Below are 17,913 nucleotides of genomic sequence, written 5' to 3' on the forward strand. Positions count from 1 at the left end.
TATCGTCCATATCTGAAGAAAAAATCTGATCGTGTGTATGCACCATTAGTCTGGCATGATAATGAGGATGTTGTTATAAAGATGGTGACCTATAATGGGATTTTAGATGTGTTCTCTGCACAAAAGTGCAAAAAATATCTGAGTGCATCTTTTATGGGATGGGAATGTGTTAGCGAGAGCACCTGTATATACACAACATTATAATTTTCCTTTACACCTAGTGTATGTTTTGTAAAAATTTAACTTAGAAGATGTTAAGCTGGGTAAATACGGTACGATGTGTACCCAGCTATACGATCCGACTGCAGACATATCGGGCGGTCCCCACACACTGAGCGATCCATTTCTCGACCGTCCGATATGCCGACCCTACCCCTGCATAGACTAACATGGGATCGTACATCGCTACTCCAGATCTCATGTGCATGCAGAAATATCTGGAGGAGCGACAGACGACCCCACAGGAGTGCGCAGTGGACGATATCATGCCCACACTTTGACCGATATAGCTGAAATATCGTTCCAATCTGTTGGATCGGCCGCTATATTGCTCCATGTTTGGGGGCCTTTAGACCATGCACATAATATAAAAACAAATACAATCGTGTTATGGTTATAATAAAAACAAAAGTATACTGCTGGCTGCTAATTTTCCAAGATTTGTTGTGGGATAGACATGATCCAGGAAAAACCTAACTGTTCTCAGAGCTTAAAGTTCTCAAGAGCCATGGGGAAGATGTACTAATCCTTGGAGAGAGATAAAGGTTAACTGTCATTTTTCAAAAACTGCCTGTAACATGACCGTTATGAGTTGATAGGTTGTTACTTTAGCTCTCTCCACTTTATCTCTCCAAGGCTTAGTACATCTATCCTTATATGCCTGGTAAAATAATTGTAAAGTCCCTGGGGAAGTGGTGACCATTTGGGAAGGCAGATGTCTGAAGTTTGACATCCCCTTTAACACAAAGCAGTATAAGTAGCAATAAAGCTGAAGTAGGAGTCGTGTCAGTCATCAATAAAAGCTCATTTCCTTCTTAATTAATTACTGATCTTATTACTTGCCATCTCAACAGTTTACAGTCCAAGAACTCAAAGGAGTGAATGCTGAATAACTGCAAAGTGTGATCTATGTTCTGTGTGCTTAAAGATCATGCATAGAAATTGCTAATTACTCTCTAGCATTAACGTTTGGTGGAGTGCCCATATTTTCCAATTCATTTTTAAAAAGCACATTTTTTTGCCGGCTTGTGCTGACTTTTTGTTCTCATAACGTTCACTGTGGCTAAGACGCAAATCTGATGTCAATTTAACATATCTTTTTACATTAAAGCAAAAGGCTGAGACAGCATATCTTGGAACACCAGACTTTCAATTTTCTGTCAGGAATGCTATAAATGTCTCTGAAAGCACAAAAATGATATTGTCATATAAGTGTTATAACACTTTCTCAATTTTCAAGGGAATAATCATATTAGCAGTTTTACCAATAAATATTATAATTTAGTTATTTGCCCCGCTTTAAACTTTCTCCTTGCTCTCTTGGCGTTCAGTGTAACAGGATATTATGACTTGGACATTATTTTTTCGTGTAAACAGAAAAATGGTCTATCCCACAATCGGGTATGTGAAAGGATTGGAGTAACCCAAACAAATCTAACAACAGTACTTTGTTTTTCTGTCTATAATATAAAATTACTAAAAATATCAGACTTCTGAGTTTAACAGGTTTGTCATCTGTAAAATGGTACAAGGATGCAAAGCAGAAATTATTTGTATATTGAAAGCTGTCCATGTTTAGTTGTTAAACCTGTTAAATATGCCCAAAGGAAATTGTGATTAACACCCATTTTTCAGGACTATGTGAGCTTTGTAAACTTTTTCTCAGGATCTGCAGATTAGACGTGGATTTGTAATACCGAAGTCTGTGCAGATATCTAAAGCATTGAGGCTTAGGTTTAAATAAAGCTTTTTTTTAATGTAGAAGTGGCTATGGATTGCTGGCCTTGCTTTTCTAATGTATCACTTGGGATTGTGTGCATCTTTGATGCTTTGTCAGGTTTAAGGGTTTAATGTTAAACTACAAGCATTGATAAAGCCAACTTTAATACCAGTAATAAGATTCACCATGAGGATGTCTCATCTGAGGTCTATAAAGTCTGATCAATGTTAGCACAAAGTGGTTGCTGTTCTTGTGGTCTCAGCTGCCATCCCAAATCAGTGACATGTTACCCATATTGCCATCATCAGAAATAAATATATTGGCCTTTAGCAGGCCATTTTACTTGCCTCGCAGTGTCCTTAGCAGACTGTAATTTATCATTTTACTCTAATGTAACATACCTGATGTTTTTCCCTGTCCTCTATCTAAAACCATTTCCCTTTTTTAATTGCTATTGCCAGTTCCTTTTAGTTATAGTGCTGGCATGACCGCGCATTGGGACATAGTACTACAATATGTTACATGCAGTCCAACATAAACTCTTCATTTCATAAATGTACATTTACACCTTCAGTTGTGTAGATCTACTCCTATCTACTGTATAACATTTTTAATATTGCCATGTAAAAGTAAATCTAGACAATGCAGCATTGCTGTGTACTTTATAATGCAAACAAGTGCAGAGCAAAATTTACAGTATATGTTTATTATAATAGTCCCACTATTTAGAGCGGTTGATCATAATCCATCTAAATATAATGTACATGTTGTTGTTGTTGTCTTGCCAAAAAAGTGCGTGTGTGTGTGTATATATAATATACACTAACATAGCAGTCATAAGTATATATGTAAAAGTTCCTTAACCCGGACAGAGTTCGAAGTACAGTTAAGTACAAGCTGTCAAATGTTTCAATCAAAACTATGCCGTCTACAGAGTCCATCAACATAATTATAGACAGAAGTCTATTGATAGGCAAAATCATTCTTGCCCCAGAATCACATTTTATATCTATTTTTAGCTTTAATGAAACTGACATTTATATTCACATTGATTTCTATCCCAAGCTCGGTTGCATAATTGTATTTTTTTAGCATGAGGTCCTTTTAATAGGCTCCTTTCTATTGGCCAGCTCCCTACATAATCTGATCGGAGGCAGATTTCCCAACCAAATACATGTGGTGTAGGGGCCTTTTGTTCTGGGACTAGAACTAGGCTGTCTGTGGCCAATTCTGGTTCTAGCCTGCTCACATCTTCATTAAATAAATAGCATTCATAACCTCCACATTGGGAATGCTTAGTAACCTGGAGACGACATCTGGACCAGACCAGGCCAAAAGGTAGATTGCGATCTACCGGTAGCTCACGGGGCATCCGCCAGTAGATTGCTACCAACTGAAGTAAAATAAATCTGAAACAGCTTCTGTAGCCTCAGAAGCCCAGATCCCAGTAGTGCAGCGCATAGGTGACGTCATGACATCACCCACGCGCTGTAAGGAGCCCGCCGCTGCTGCTGTCCGCCTACGTGTCATGCGGAGCTGCTGTCCCACCAGCACATAGGCTCCCTCACAGCACCAAGCACATCCCCGGACTGATAGCAGCAAACTTTCTGCAAGTGTTGGGGCCACTCCCGAAGGTTGTGTGTGGAGAGTGATTGTGTTATATAATGCGGTAAAGGGGCTGGGTGATGCTGCTAGGGCACAGCCGCCTCCCTGCTGTGGTACCATGCCACCCCATGCACCGGCTTCCCGCCGCACACACCGAAACTGAGTGACTGAGATATTTTTAAATAAGACAACCCCTTATATTATTAAGCAGTGGAGACAATTACAGTTTATTACAATTTTATGGTATGGGGGAAATGTAAGAGATTGCAGATTTGTGGCAATTCTGTACACTTAAAAAAGACTATATTTTTTGTAATGTCTTATTTTTTATGCTTTCCATTTTTGTTTAATACTACTGTATTTTATGAATGTAAGAGCTGTTGTATAATACTACTGTATTTTATGTATGTGAGAGCTGTTGTATAATACTACTGTATTTTATGTATGTGAGAGCTGTTGTATAATACTATTGTATTTTATGTATGTGAGAGCTGTTGTATAATACTACTGTATTTTATGTATGTGAGAGCTGTTGTATAATACTACTGTATTTTATGTATGTGAGAGCTGTTGGGAAAACATTATCAGTGCGTCTGTGTGCAGCTTAGTGCTTGTGTTCAGCATAGAGCCTGTGAGCCTGATACAGAGGCGGGCTCTATGGAAGCATGGTTGCGATTTATTACGGATTTAAATCTGCAAAATATGCAGTCACCATCTCTAATTCCAGCGATCCCATATGCAACTGCGATTGCCATTGTACGGTTAAAAGATTTTGCAGTAACAAAAATAAATTGCTCAACAGCGCAAACATTGGTATAGCGTCCAACTTTGAATCCGACCCACTGACACCAGTAGATCACCGCTAAGTAAGTGAATGTAAAGTAGATCCCAGGACACAAATGTCCGGCCACCCCTGATCTGGACCTTTTTCCTGTGAAGTAGCCAAAGCAGGTATGGTCCCTGGACTTCAGCACATTGTCTAATCATTATTGTAAGAATTCTAGCAAAGGGCTGAACACGATTTTTAAAATTAGTACAAAAGCAAACGTAACCTTTTTATTTTCACACTGGAAATAAAGATTAAGCCGAAATATGTACTTTTATTTCTTGACCCTATAGCTGTATAAAACTGGGTGGGTGCTCTATCAGATTTGGGGTAAACCCCTGAAGTTGCACTAGTGGCATGAATGTGAAAGAGTGGTCTGTTTTTCCCTAGATCAGGGATTCCAAACTCCAGCCCTCAAGTTCTCAAAACAGGTCATATTTTGAGTATTTGCCTGTGGAAACAGATGGATTAAGATTATTTACCTTTCCATGACTAAAAAAATCCACAAAACAATCCACTCTGATCCGCAGGAGGTTTCTGATCTCCCTGAGATTACATTAGGACACCTGCAATACAATTTGACAGGTGTACTTGAGGACTTTTTCTATAATATGTCATAATACAAAGTAACTTGAAACACTTTTTTTTTTTTTTTTTTTTTTGTCTTCTGCTTTTTTTATTCTATAGGAAGCTTGTGCTGCTTTACTTGACCAGTGTTTGCTCTACGTAGAGTCCAAGATTTCAAATGAGTCAAAGAAACAATCTGCTGGAAATGTGGATGTTGGTTTTAGCCGTAATGAGTCCCGATTGTCTCCATCCACAAGGCATCAGAGTCTTGGACTTGTGATCGATGGGAAAACATTAGCTTTTGCACTAGATACAAGCCAAGCAGATAAATTTATTTCACTGGCTCAGCAATGTCGATCTGTGCTCTGCTGTCGATCAACACCCCTTCAAAAGAGCATGGTGGTGAAGCTTGTTCGAGACAAGCTGAAATCTATGACCTTAGCAATTGGTAAGCTATGTGTTTCAATTTATACAGACATGTCCACAGGAGGGGGTTTGCTTGCAATTATGACCAGAAACCAAAGCTGTTAACTTGCTTTTGATTAAATTTAAAGAGCCAGCACAATTTGTGTTAAGTTGGCCGCACACATTTAGATATAGTCAACTCTGTCTCCGTTATCATACATAATATTCAAATCTTTGAAAATGTATTCAAATGATGACATTCACCAGCATAAGTGATGGCACGGACCAATAAGATATTGCTAGCAGTGCACTTTAGAACACCCCTGAATGAATAGCAATGTGCAGTTGGGCACAATTACATGTTTTAGCAAAATGCCATATAATCACCTAAATGTGTTCTTTAAACTTTTTTGTATGTCACGGTCTTTGAAGGTGATGGAACAAATGATGTCAGCATGATTCAGGTAGCAGACGTTGGTGTGGGAATCTCTGGTCAGGAAGGAATGCAGGTGGGTTATAATTGTTTTTATGCAGCTTTTCAGATGACTATTAAGCAGGAAGCATGAAAAATAAGCTGCTACAGGATTCTTAAACTGGCACAAATGTAAAATAATATAATTTGTTTTGCAATGTAGGGGCTAAGATTATTTTAAGTAGACCTATCATTTACCATTAAAATGCTTTAAAGTCTTAGAATGAATTTTGAGCTCTATTTGTCAAAGCTTTTCAACATTAATACTTACTTTATAATATTTTTATGGGCCAGTAATTTGAAGTTAAAATTACTAGTTTGGTCTATTGGGAGTGCTTAAAAAATACAATCTTCTCAAAAGAGCTTTGAAATATCCAAATTGGATCATGTTGAGAGAGAGAGAGAGAGAGAGAGAGAGAGAGTGAAAAAAATGAGAAAATGGGCCTGTGTATTAATTATCGGACACTCTATTAATGGTCCATTTCGCATCCATAGGTATCAATCCGTATCCGCCATTTGAGGATAATGCAAACCTATGAGGCCAATCTATAAAAAGCACAGTTTGGATATTGGTACAAAGGGTCAGTCTGTTGTCCCCTTTTGATGATAAATGGGGACTGTGGTCTGCAGTACTAATTGACCTTTTGAAGGAGAATTCATAAATTTTTGCAGAAAATACTGTCTCTATATAATTTTATGAATAATGGGCTTGATAAATATGCCCCTAATAGTGTATTACAGCAGATTAGAATTCTGTTGGAGCAGTGGTTCTCAACCTCAACCCTCAAGTGTCTCCAACAGGTCACGTTTTGAGGATTTCTGTCTGTGGAAGCAGGCGGAATAATTACTGACCCAGCAAAATAGAAGAACTCGCCTGTGCATGATTAAATAAATCTACAAAACATGGCCTGTTGGTGGTACTGGTGTTGAGAACCTATGTTTACTTTTTGTCTCTCTGTTGTGAGGCTTTTTATCACACTGATAACATTAATTGTGCTCAGTACAGGTCCCTTCTTCTAAACTGACACATGCACAATCTATACATTACCTCCACAAATATTTCCATTTAATACCTTTTAATGCAATTAATCCATTTTCCCTTGATACCGCTATAAACATGCTGTATAAGTTCTGAAAACAATTTCTTTTGCTTCATTCTTCAAAATGGAATAAAATATGAAAGCACTTGTTGTAAATATTGAATATACAGTATAAATGTAGTTAACCCCAATTTAAACTCCGTTACCAGAGCAAATCCTAAACCCAGCAGATCAAACTGGCCTCTAATTGTGTGCCATATTACACATTACAGAACATGTAACATCTGATTGCACAGTGGCAAAACAGCATCTGCTTTTTTCCATTTAACATATACAGCACATTCTGCTAGTGGGCATTATCATGGCATTGCTCTGTTTGCATCTGTGCAACTTAATGTAGATTCCATTTTTTTATATATATTTTTTTTTAAGGGTGGGAGAGGGGTTCTCATGCTGGCACTTAAAATATCTGAAACAAAAACTGAAGTTTTTTTCTTTGGTACAATTTTATAATTCATCTGTTTGTTCTATGCCGGCTCAAAATTAAGACTTCGGGTGACAAATTTAATCTCTCTTCTCTTGTCTAATCGCACTGACTAAAACAATGACTGTTAAACTTACAGGAGAAACTTGTAAGCTTTACTGCAAGCAGGGAAACACTGTCAAAGATTAAATAAATGTAGCACTGACCGCTTACTACAGGGCATATTATTGACATTGACTGTATTTCTGCAGTCAGGCGTCACCGTCCTTAGCTGTGTATAACATGCCAATCAGGATTGCTGAATGCAATGACTACAACACTGTACCAGTCAGAGTGCAGAAATGTTTATTATCCTAATGTTCTGACCCTAACTAGTATGTATATAATGGCTACAGTTATGGTTCATGCAAGGTAGGCGTGAATATCATTGTAGCAATATGTGCATCGAAAATAGCTACACGCATGTCCTTACTACAGTTTTTGAAGTTAATATATTTAGGGGTCAGTTCAGTTCAATTACATTCGATCTTACATTACATGTTCTGGTGTGAGGTATGGGAGATTTGCAGTGTGCGCAACTCTACAATGTAAGGGTGAGATTGCTTGAATTATTGAGGTTATTGCATTGCCTCCTGAAATCTAAAAGCTATAAACTGTTTCACAGGGCCAATAACCCAGAATTTGAGGGCTTCCAATGTGTTTGAAGGAATTGGGCATACAGAGAAAAAACTATATTTATTTTGACCCTTAGGAATTGTTTCGAAAGATCCAGACATCAGGAATAATTAAGAGCCAATGATTGTGCATGTTGTTTGTCTCTAATATATCACTGAAATCTATTCTGTGGTTTGTCACTTTGTTGGTGTCTTGCAGAGATGCTCCTTACTTTTCTTCTCCTTACAGGCAGTTATGGCCAGTGACTTTGCTGTTCCAAGGTTTCGATACTTGGAGAAACTGCTGCTTATTCATGGCCGATGGTGTTATTCTCGGCTGGCGAATATGGTATTATATTTCTTCTACAAAAATGCTGTAAGTGGAAGTTAAATTATAATGACATAGATGCTATGAAAGAGGTACCTCACCCACCTCAACCCTATTTCAACCCGGATTCGTGTGTTTTTGAACACAGCCCTACGGGGCTGCGAACAAAAATCCACAAATCCGGCAGTACCATATAGTCACACTTGCTTGCACCCGCAAGTAACTCGTGGGCAATTGGATTGTGCCCTAAAGATTTGTTTTCTTCAGCAGTGTGTTATAATGCGTCTTTTTAATTTTTATGTGCATTTAGAAATGTTTGATTTTACTCATCTTTTTATTCTATAGTTGTTTTTTGAGTAAAAGTTTTCTTAACATATATAAAGTTTTCTAGAAGATTAACTCATTGTATAATAAGGGATGAAGTATATTGGATTACTTGCCTGTTTGCCGAATTATGTAATATTTCTTTATGGATATTCAGGAAATCTGAAAACCACTATTTGTACAATTCCATTACAATACATTTGCTCCATGACCATACACCTCTGTCTCTTTACCACTGGCCGCACATTGACATTTTTGGCTGGTTCCTTGTGGTAGCTGTTCGGAGTTTTTCTTTATTTTTGTGGATCTTAATTAAGGCTAAATTATCTAATGTTTTTTTAAAAAAACATAGGAGCTTGGTGTTAAGTATAGATATCCTTAAACTTTTCTGTAACCTTATTTTTTGTTGTGGGGGAAAAAAAAGCATTTTTTTCCTTTTAAAAATTATTTCAAACCTTTATTTCTAGAACTGCAAAGCAATTAAAATTAAACAATACTTTAGTCCATTCAGTATCTATTCACTAACCATAGTCTAATGTGGTAGCCCAAACAGAGCATGCTACATTCATAAGACAAGGAAAGTATAAGCAGCGCTATAGTGGTGTAACTTAATCAGATACATATGACTAAAATACCTTATTTATTAAAAAATATATAAAATATTCTATTAATCAACCTACAATCCTAAACATCCTGTACAAAAACGTATTTGTAAACATACAGTGTACATAAGAATTACATCAACCAGTGTGTATAACAATCTGTGTGCAAATATATAAAAAATCTATTCATGCTACATTCATGTTGCGGAAGTGATGAATTATTTGTTTTGACTGAGTGAAAATTGTCCTTGTTGATTATTTCTTTTCTCTTACTTTCAAACTAGATGTTTGTGGCTCTCCTGTTTTGGTACCAATTTTTTTGTGGATTCTCTGGATCGGCAATGATCGATCAGTGGTATCTGATCTTTTTTAATTTACTGTTCTCATCTATTCCCCAACTTGTTACTGGAATTCTTGATAAAGACTTGCCAGCTGATATGCTGATTGCTGTTCCCGGACTCTACAGGAGTGGACAAACAATGGAGGTAATTTTAGTCGTATCTGGGGACAGGGAGGGTGGAGAACTGTAAATTGACAATAATTTTGTTTCATCAATGCTTTTTAGAATAACAGAAATTTACCATTGAAAAATCACAATTAACGAATTGTCAGTTATACCAACACTTTCAACATTCTAGTATTTTTAGGGGCATCTATAACAAGAAGTGACGGGAAGCTATAGTTGACCATGTTGTATACAAACAATAGTAGTTAGTACTACCTTTTCCCAAAACATACCCTTTGCAAGTGCATAATGACAAACTGCACCGATTATCTACTTTTATCTATGTATTATACCTCTTTCATTATTGATGTGTTAGAGTTACTGCCCGCTACATTTATATGAGGGATTATTGAGGGTGAATGTGGACACAGACAATCTTTAACCACTTAAATTGCCATTTTTTTCCCCCCCCCCAAAAAAAAAAAAAAAAATATATATATATAATATATATATATATATATATATACATATATATATATATATATATATATATATATAAGGGGTGTGCACCGGCCACTTTTCGTGTTTTTGTTTTGGATCTGGATCTTTCTTCGTGTTTTGGATCTGGATTGGTTTTGCCAAAACCACCCTTCCGTGTTTTGGGTTTTGTGTTTTGGATCTGTATTTTTTTGAAAAAAAGCATAAAAACAGCTAAAATCACAGAATTTGTGGGTTTTTCTGCTCCTATGCTATTATTAACCTCAATAACCTTAATTTCCACTCATTTCCAGTCTATTCTGAACACCTCACACCTCACAATAGTGTTTTTATGTCCAAAAGGTTGCACCGAGGTAGCTGGATGACTATGCTAAGCGACACGAGTGGGCGGCACAAACACGTGACCCATCTAGGCGTGAAACTGCAGTGGCAGACAGGATGGCATTGAAAAACTAGGCCCCAAACTGTACATAATGCAAAGAAAAAAAAGAGGTGCAAGATGGAATTGTCCTTGGGCCCTCCCACCCACCCTTATGTTGTATAAACAGGACATGCACACTTTAACAAACCAATCATTTCAGCGCCAGGGTCTGCCACACAACAGTGGCTGAAATGATTGGTTCGTTTGGGCCCCCACAAAACAAGCTGGCAATTTATCTGTCCCTGCACAAACTGGCTCTACGGAGGCAAGATGTCATCCTCATCCTCCTCATCCACCGATTCCTCACCCTCTTCAGTGTGTACATCCTCATCCTCACAGAGTATTAATTTGTCCCTGCTGGAACCACAGGTCCCTCTGTACGTTCTGGAGGCTGGTCTCCCTGGAAGAGTTGATAATTCATTTTATGAACATCATCTTCTCCACATTTTGTGGAAGCAACCTCCTACGCCTTTCGCTGACAAGGTTCCCGGCTGCACTAAACACTCTTTCGGAGTACACACTGGAGGGGGGGCAACTCAGGTAAAATAGAGCCAGTTTGTACAGGGACCTCCAAATTGCTTCTTTTTCCTGCCAGTACAGGTACGGACTGTCTGACATGCCTACTTGGATGCTGTCACCGATGTAATCCTTTAACAGACAGACGCACGCTTGTCGCTGCTGCTTTGAGGATGCAGGTGCGGCTACAGCCCACACAATTCACAAAGACAGAAAAAAAAAAGAATATTTTTATTGTTTGTGGAGCACACTTTGAGGGTTACACCACCTTTTAACAGACAGACGCACGCTTGTCGCTGCTGCTTTGAGGATGCAGGTGGAATCTAGACGGGATTTGGAACCGAGGACACACTACCTCCATCAATTGTCTAAATCCCACTGCACTAATGTCGGATACCGGACGCACGTCTAACACCAACATAGCAGTCAAGGCCTCAGTTATACGTTTTGCTTCAGGATGACTGCTGTCGTACTTCATCCTCATCGCTAGGGACTGTTGGAGGGTCAATTGTTTAGTAAAAGTAGTGATGTTCCTACTTCCTCTCTGGGATGATGAACAACTCCCAGCAGCAGCACTAGGAGGAAGTGGTTCTTGATCTTTCCCTATTTTATTTTTATCGGAGAAAGTTTGGTCCTCCATTTATGTTATATTGATATATATACGTGCGGCTAAAGCGCACACAAACACAGAAAATACTTTTTTAATTTTTCCTGGAGAGTAGTGCACTTTGTGGGTTACACCACCCTTTAAGAAATGAGCCAGCCGGCTCTTTACTTATGGGACACAGGCGCACGCTTGGCGCTGCTCCTTTGTTGATGCACGTGCAGCCACAGTGCACACAAGTCACAAACACAGAAAATATATATTTTTTTGGTTTGGAGTGTACTTTGGGGGTTACAGCACCCTTTAACGGTCAAGCCAGCCGGCCCTTTACTTATGACACAGGCGCACGCTTGGTACTACTTTGTTGATGCACGTGCGGCTACTGCGCACACAATTCACAAACACAGAAAATAATTTTTTTTTTGGTTTGGACTGGAGTGTACTTTCGGGGGTTACAGCACCCTTAACGGTCAAACCAGCCGGCCCTTTACTTATGACACAGGCGCACGCTTGGCACTACTTTGTTGATGCACGTGCGGCTACTGCGCACACAATTCACAAACACAGAAAATAATTTTTTTTTTGGTTTGGACTGGAGTGTACTTTGGGGGTTACAGCACCCTTTAACGGTCAAGCCAGCCGGCCCTTTACTTATGACACAGGCGCACGCTTGGCACTACTTTGTTGATGCACGTGCGGCTACTGCGCACACAATTCACAAACACAGAAAATAATTTTTTTTTTGGTTTGGACTGGAGTGTACTTTCGGGGGTTACAGCACCCTTAACGGTCAAACCAGCCGGCCCTTTACTTATGACACAGGCGCACGCTTGGCACTACTTTGTTGATGCACGTGCGGCTACTGCGCACACAATTCACAAACACAGAAAATAATTTTTTTTTTGGTTTGGACTGGAGTGTACTTTCGGGGGTTACAGCACCCTTAACGGTCAAGCCAGCCGGCCCTTTACTTATGACACAGGCGCACGCTTGGCACTACTTTGTTGATGCACGTGCGGCTACTGCGCACACAATTCACAAACACAGAAAATATATTATATTTTTAGCACTTGGGGGGAGCACCCCCTGGACAACACTACAGCACCTCTTTAGGACTGGGACACTGCACAGGACTTTGGAGTGGACACAGCCCCTATGGAGAACTGACTGCACAACACAGTCCAGCCAGCCCCTATGGACTTTGAAGTAGTGGACACAGCCCCTATTAACAACAGCAGCACAGCACAACACAGCCAGCCCCTATGGACTTTGAAGTAGTGGACAACAGCAGCACTACACTACACTACACAGCCCTAACTCCCACCCTCCCTCTTCACTGTCCACAGCCGAGTGAGAAAATGGCGCCGACGTGGGTACCTTTATATAGGATCCAAAACCCGCGAGACTCGGAAGGCGGGAAGATGACGTTTTGCCTCGATTTCAGAATCCGAGTCAAGCGGGAAAAGTCGAGCCTGACTCGGATCGGACTCGGATCGGGGGGGCTCGGGGGGGTTCGGATTTCAGAAATCCGAACCCGCTCACCCCTAATATATATATATATATTAAAGGTGCAATGTATAGACGGCACTCGTTACTTAATCCTTGTAAATTAACGGAGACTGTCACTGCCAATGTTTCGGAGATTTAATATCTTTTATGAAGACATAACAAATACAAAAACCAGAATATAGTTATAGAGAAGCCACCCCCCGTGTGCACATCTCCGTCAGTGCGGCCCTGTGGGTCCAATGAAGTCATTCAGTCACGCCATCAGGCGTCCCAGCATCGGGGGTACCACTTGATCATGTGACCATCACCATAGTGACCAAGAAAAACAAACTAAAATACGTAAATATCATTAATCACTGCAGATAAACAAAAAAAATAACTTGTTTATCACCATTATTATTATTATTATTATTATCCTTTATTTATATGGCGCCACAAGTGTTCCGCAGCGCCTTACATAGTACATAGAACTAATAAGTGAACAAGAAACAAGTAACTTACAGTACATTACAGTGCAGGACAGGGACACAACTTATATACATTGCTGAAATAGTGATTAAAGCACTCACAATAAGCTGCCGGGAGTTGGCGGTCCCGTGTTAGGTGCCCTAATGGGGAGTAGAGAGTAGAAGAAAATGTAAAGAGAAGCACATGAGGGAAGAGGTCCCTGCTCATGAGAGCTTACATTCTAAGGGGAGGGGCAGACAGACAGGCGTGACACAGAAGGGGAAGATAGGAAGGAAAGAGCATGAGGTGGGTTAGGAGGAGTGCTGGAAGGCCTTGATGAAGTAGTGGGCCATAGCAATAGACAAACCGTTGAAGACATGTATATATTATTAATGACAAGAGATAAACAAATAAAGACTTGTTTATCAACATATATCTTAAATACTGATAAATAATATCAGAATAAAGTACTATATACAAGTACTATATATAATGACTGTAATGAAGTGGCTCCGATCGTAATAGATTCAATGATGGAAAACATAGCTAATTAAATAAATGCCACAAAAATCAGCTAATGGCATCCCTGAAAAATCAATGTATTGTTCTCAAGTCCATAGAAAGCAGGATAATGGAAGAGTTTCATTGAGGCCATAAGGTTGAACTGTATTTAACAAATTAATCTACAGCAACCGTCCCCGGTTGCAACCCCTACATGATACGGGCACATGGTCGATCATTTCGTACTTGATAGTAGCTAATCCATGTTTAAAGTGGCAAAAGTGCCTAGCTACTGGTTGATCAGTCCTTTCTGTCGATAACCGTGTATAATAAATATATATATATATATATATATATATATATATATAATGTGTGTGTGTGTGTGTGTATATATATATATATAGCATACCTAGGGTGTGTCTCGCACCCCATCTTATCCATAGGCCACAATTGTACCCCCCCATTGGAAATAGACCCCCCTCCTAGTGGTTATTGATCCTATTAACATTATCCCCCCTCCCCCCCACACACAAACACACACACACGCACCCCATTAGTAGTAAAAATAAACACTGTTTTTAACACAACCACCCCTGTGAAAATGCCCCTGTTTTTTGCACACACCCCCCCCTTTATCACAATGTTATTATTTTTAATAGATATACCGCAGGTAAAATAAGTATTGAAACCTCAACATATTTCTCAGTAAATATATTTGTAATGGGGCTATTGTAATGAAATTTTCACCAAATGTCAGCAACAACCCATGCAACCCATACATGCAAAGAAATCAAACCAAAGATGTCCATAAATTATTTGTGTAATAATGTGAAATGACACATGGTAAAAGTATTGAACACATGAAGAAAGGGAGGTGCAAAAAGGCATGGAAAGCCAAGACACCAGCTGAAATCTATCAGTAATTAGAAAGCAATCCTGCCCCTTGTCAGTGCAAATTAATATAAGCTGGTTAAGTCCCAACTGTTGGCCTATAAAAAGGTGTCTCATTACTAAGGTGTCACAAGAAACATCTCATGGGTAAAAACAAAGAGCTCTCTCAAGACCTTTGCAACCTTATGCCTGTGGGTCCAAGGAGTATGATTTAATCACAGTTGTTTGTGAGGCTCCGCACTGTCAGCATTACAAGTCTGAGTTTTTTTCATGCAGATTCAGTAAAACAGTATATTGCATACATGAAGTTTATATTGTCTCGCATAATAAACACTAAAGTACATATTATACAGGTGTCTGCGCTCTACATGCTATTGCATACACATATGTAGCACTCCTAAATAAGAGCAAATACACTAGAAATTCATTTAAGTTATACCTTACAACACCATTGTGGAGCCAGTTATACACCAGTGTTAGATCCTGTTGTATGTGTAAAAGAAAAAGCCTTCTCCATCTGTTCGTAGATGACAACACTAGGATAGAATCAGTAATGCTTTCATGTCTCATACATTCTATTTTACACATTTGAAAATCGGATAGCACATCCTAAGCACTGCAGGTGTTCAGTTGTGAAGGTTCTTAACATTATCTGGACAGGTGCGTGTTGATGATGGTATGCCCCATCTCCTTTTGGGCACAGCACTGCAGAAATTTTCAACAGTCAGAAAATGAAGCATTAAAGTGCTTCATCTCCCCCTTTCTGATGCCCACAAACTCATGGTTACTCTTGTTTGAAAGAAAGGTTCCCTCTTTTTATTATTAAGACCCCTGAGAAGTTAATCTCTGGTGATTAAGCACACAATAACACCCTATATTATTGAAAACCTTAAGTTTAAAGATCATGGGGTTCTAAAGCCCAGATCTTCCCCATTCTGGCATCAGTAAACACAGGAAAATCCTTATAACATGTTATAGGTTGTCTGCTTTTCAAACTGGTATTCCTTGTTAGGCATTCCTATGTGTTGGAGAAAAAAAAGGGATATTCCCTCCAGCACACTGCAGCAATATTGGCAAAAATACTTGAATCCTACATGATAATAGAAATTCAGAGGTATTCGTTGCATACATTTGCAAATATATGATTAAGCACCGGGCCAACGTCAAGGCTCCTGTGTACCGGCATCCCTAACATTAAGGGGTTCACGTCCGAGGCGCAAGGTACCACCATACTTTCTATTCCTATGTGTTGGCATGTTGTTTCTACACATTTTATGCCTTTCATTCAAACATGTTAAAAAATCACATAGTACTTCTGGTGGTGCTTAGTAAAAATACAGGTTTTTTATTAGTTCACTTTCTTGCAATGTCAATAAACACTTTCTTGACCACTTTAGCTATTATTATTATTTATTAAACCTTTATTTATAAGACACCACAAAATGAATGCAACGTGGTACAGGGTAAACAGAAAACATTTCACAGTAACTGAGCATTAGAGCTTTAAGTACAATACACAAATGAATTCCATAGCACAAGTAAATGGCAGAAATGCCAAACCTTAATATAATTAATGGGTATTTGCTTTTATTTTGTGAGGAGAAATAAGCAAACTAATGGTATTTTTTTTGAGAAATCAAAGTCTTGTCAATAATAATAATAAAGTATAATTTGTGTAGGTACCGCATAATTATTGATATTGGAGTGTGCACACTTCCATTAGAACAGGGGTTAACCTGTCTCTCCTTCATTTTTGTTTTAGTTTTGATTGTTTTTTTGTTGGTGGGGGGTCTTGAGGGTTTTCTTTTTCTTTGGAGAGGGTGCATTTTCTATATATATATATATATTATATTATGAGAGAGAGCGTTTGATCAAAATGGGTGATGCAGTGTTTCCATAAATCTATACGTGATCAGCCATTACTCCTTTGTTACCTGTCGAAGTATTGATGAAATGTTGAGTACAAAAGCATGGTGCCAATTAGGTCTTTATGGGTAGTCTAATTAAATCTCATTACAGGTCATGAGTAGGTCATTTAGCTAGTAGGATATAAGTAGGAGTATACTTGCGCACAGATTAGATGCACTAACTTCCATATATTCCATAACATTGCTCTATCTCCATGTTGGGATTTCAGACTAATGTTTATTTTGAAGGAAAATTGTATGTTCATTTTCTTACAATTCTAATTTTGTTTAATTTTATTTCTCTATAGGAGTACAAGCCACACATGTTTTGGCGTAATATGATTGATGCTTTCTATCAAAGTCTTGTATGCTTTTTTATCCCATATTTTGTAAGTTGCCCATTTTTACTATATGAAATATAATTTATTACAGAGATTTGCACTCTAGTCAAATGTTTTTTTTATTTTATTGTATTATTATTTTAGACTTTCCATGATTCAGATCTTGATTTGTTCACATGGGGCACTCCAATAGTGACATGTGCTCTTCTCACCATTATGCTGCACTTGGGGATTGAAACCAAAACCTGGGTAAGAGAAAATTTCTTGGACAACTTACTAATTAGCTTTCCCTTGATTATATTGCTAAAAGTCACATTTATAATGCCGCATATTTTGTTTTCAGACTTGGATCAATGTGTCCTCCATGGTCTTCAGCATCCTCCTATTTTTTTCTGTGGCTTTAATTTACAATTCATCCTGTCCTACATGCAACCCTCCTTCAAACCCATATTGGACTATGCAGAAACTCCTCACCAACCCTTTATTTTATTTCATTTGCATCTTGTCACCCATCGCTGCTTTATTACCCAGGTATTTTTCCCCTCTTTTTTTTTTTTTTTTTGTTATTGTATGTAATGCTTTGTTTTG

General features: G+C 38.6%; 1 protein-coding gene across 1 annotated transcript in view; it reads left to right on the plus strand.

Moving 5' to 3' along the window:
• ATP10A (ATPase phospholipid transporting 10A (putative)) overlaps positions 1-17,913 on the plus strand; it is a 196,016-nt gene that overhangs the window by 173,124 nt on the left and 4,979 nt on the right. Inside the window, exons 14-20 of the mRNA XM_088454092.1 lie at positions 5,058-5,385; positions 5,775-5,851; positions 8,242-8,367; positions 9,530-9,730; positions 17,293-17,373; positions 17,470-17,574; positions 17,669-17,856. Of these exons, the coding sequence (XP_088310218.1) occupies positions 5,058-5,385; positions 5,775-5,851; positions 8,242-8,367; positions 9,530-9,730; positions 17,293-17,373; positions 17,470-17,574; positions 17,669-17,856 (1,106 nt within the window). The remainder of the gene's footprint in view (positions 1-5,057; positions 5,386-5,774; positions 5,852-8,241; positions 8,368-9,529; positions 9,731-17,292; positions 17,374-17,469; positions 17,575-17,668; positions 17,857-17,913) is intronic.

This window comes from Taudactylus pleione, unplaced genomic scaffold (assembly GCF_031769625.1).
Source record: "Taudactylus pleione unplaced genomic scaffold, aTauple2 ptg000609l, whole genome shotgun sequence".
In the NCBI taxonomy this organism is placed as follows: Eukaryota; Metazoa; Chordata; class Amphibia; order Anura; family Myobatrachidae; genus Taudactylus; species Taudactylus pleione.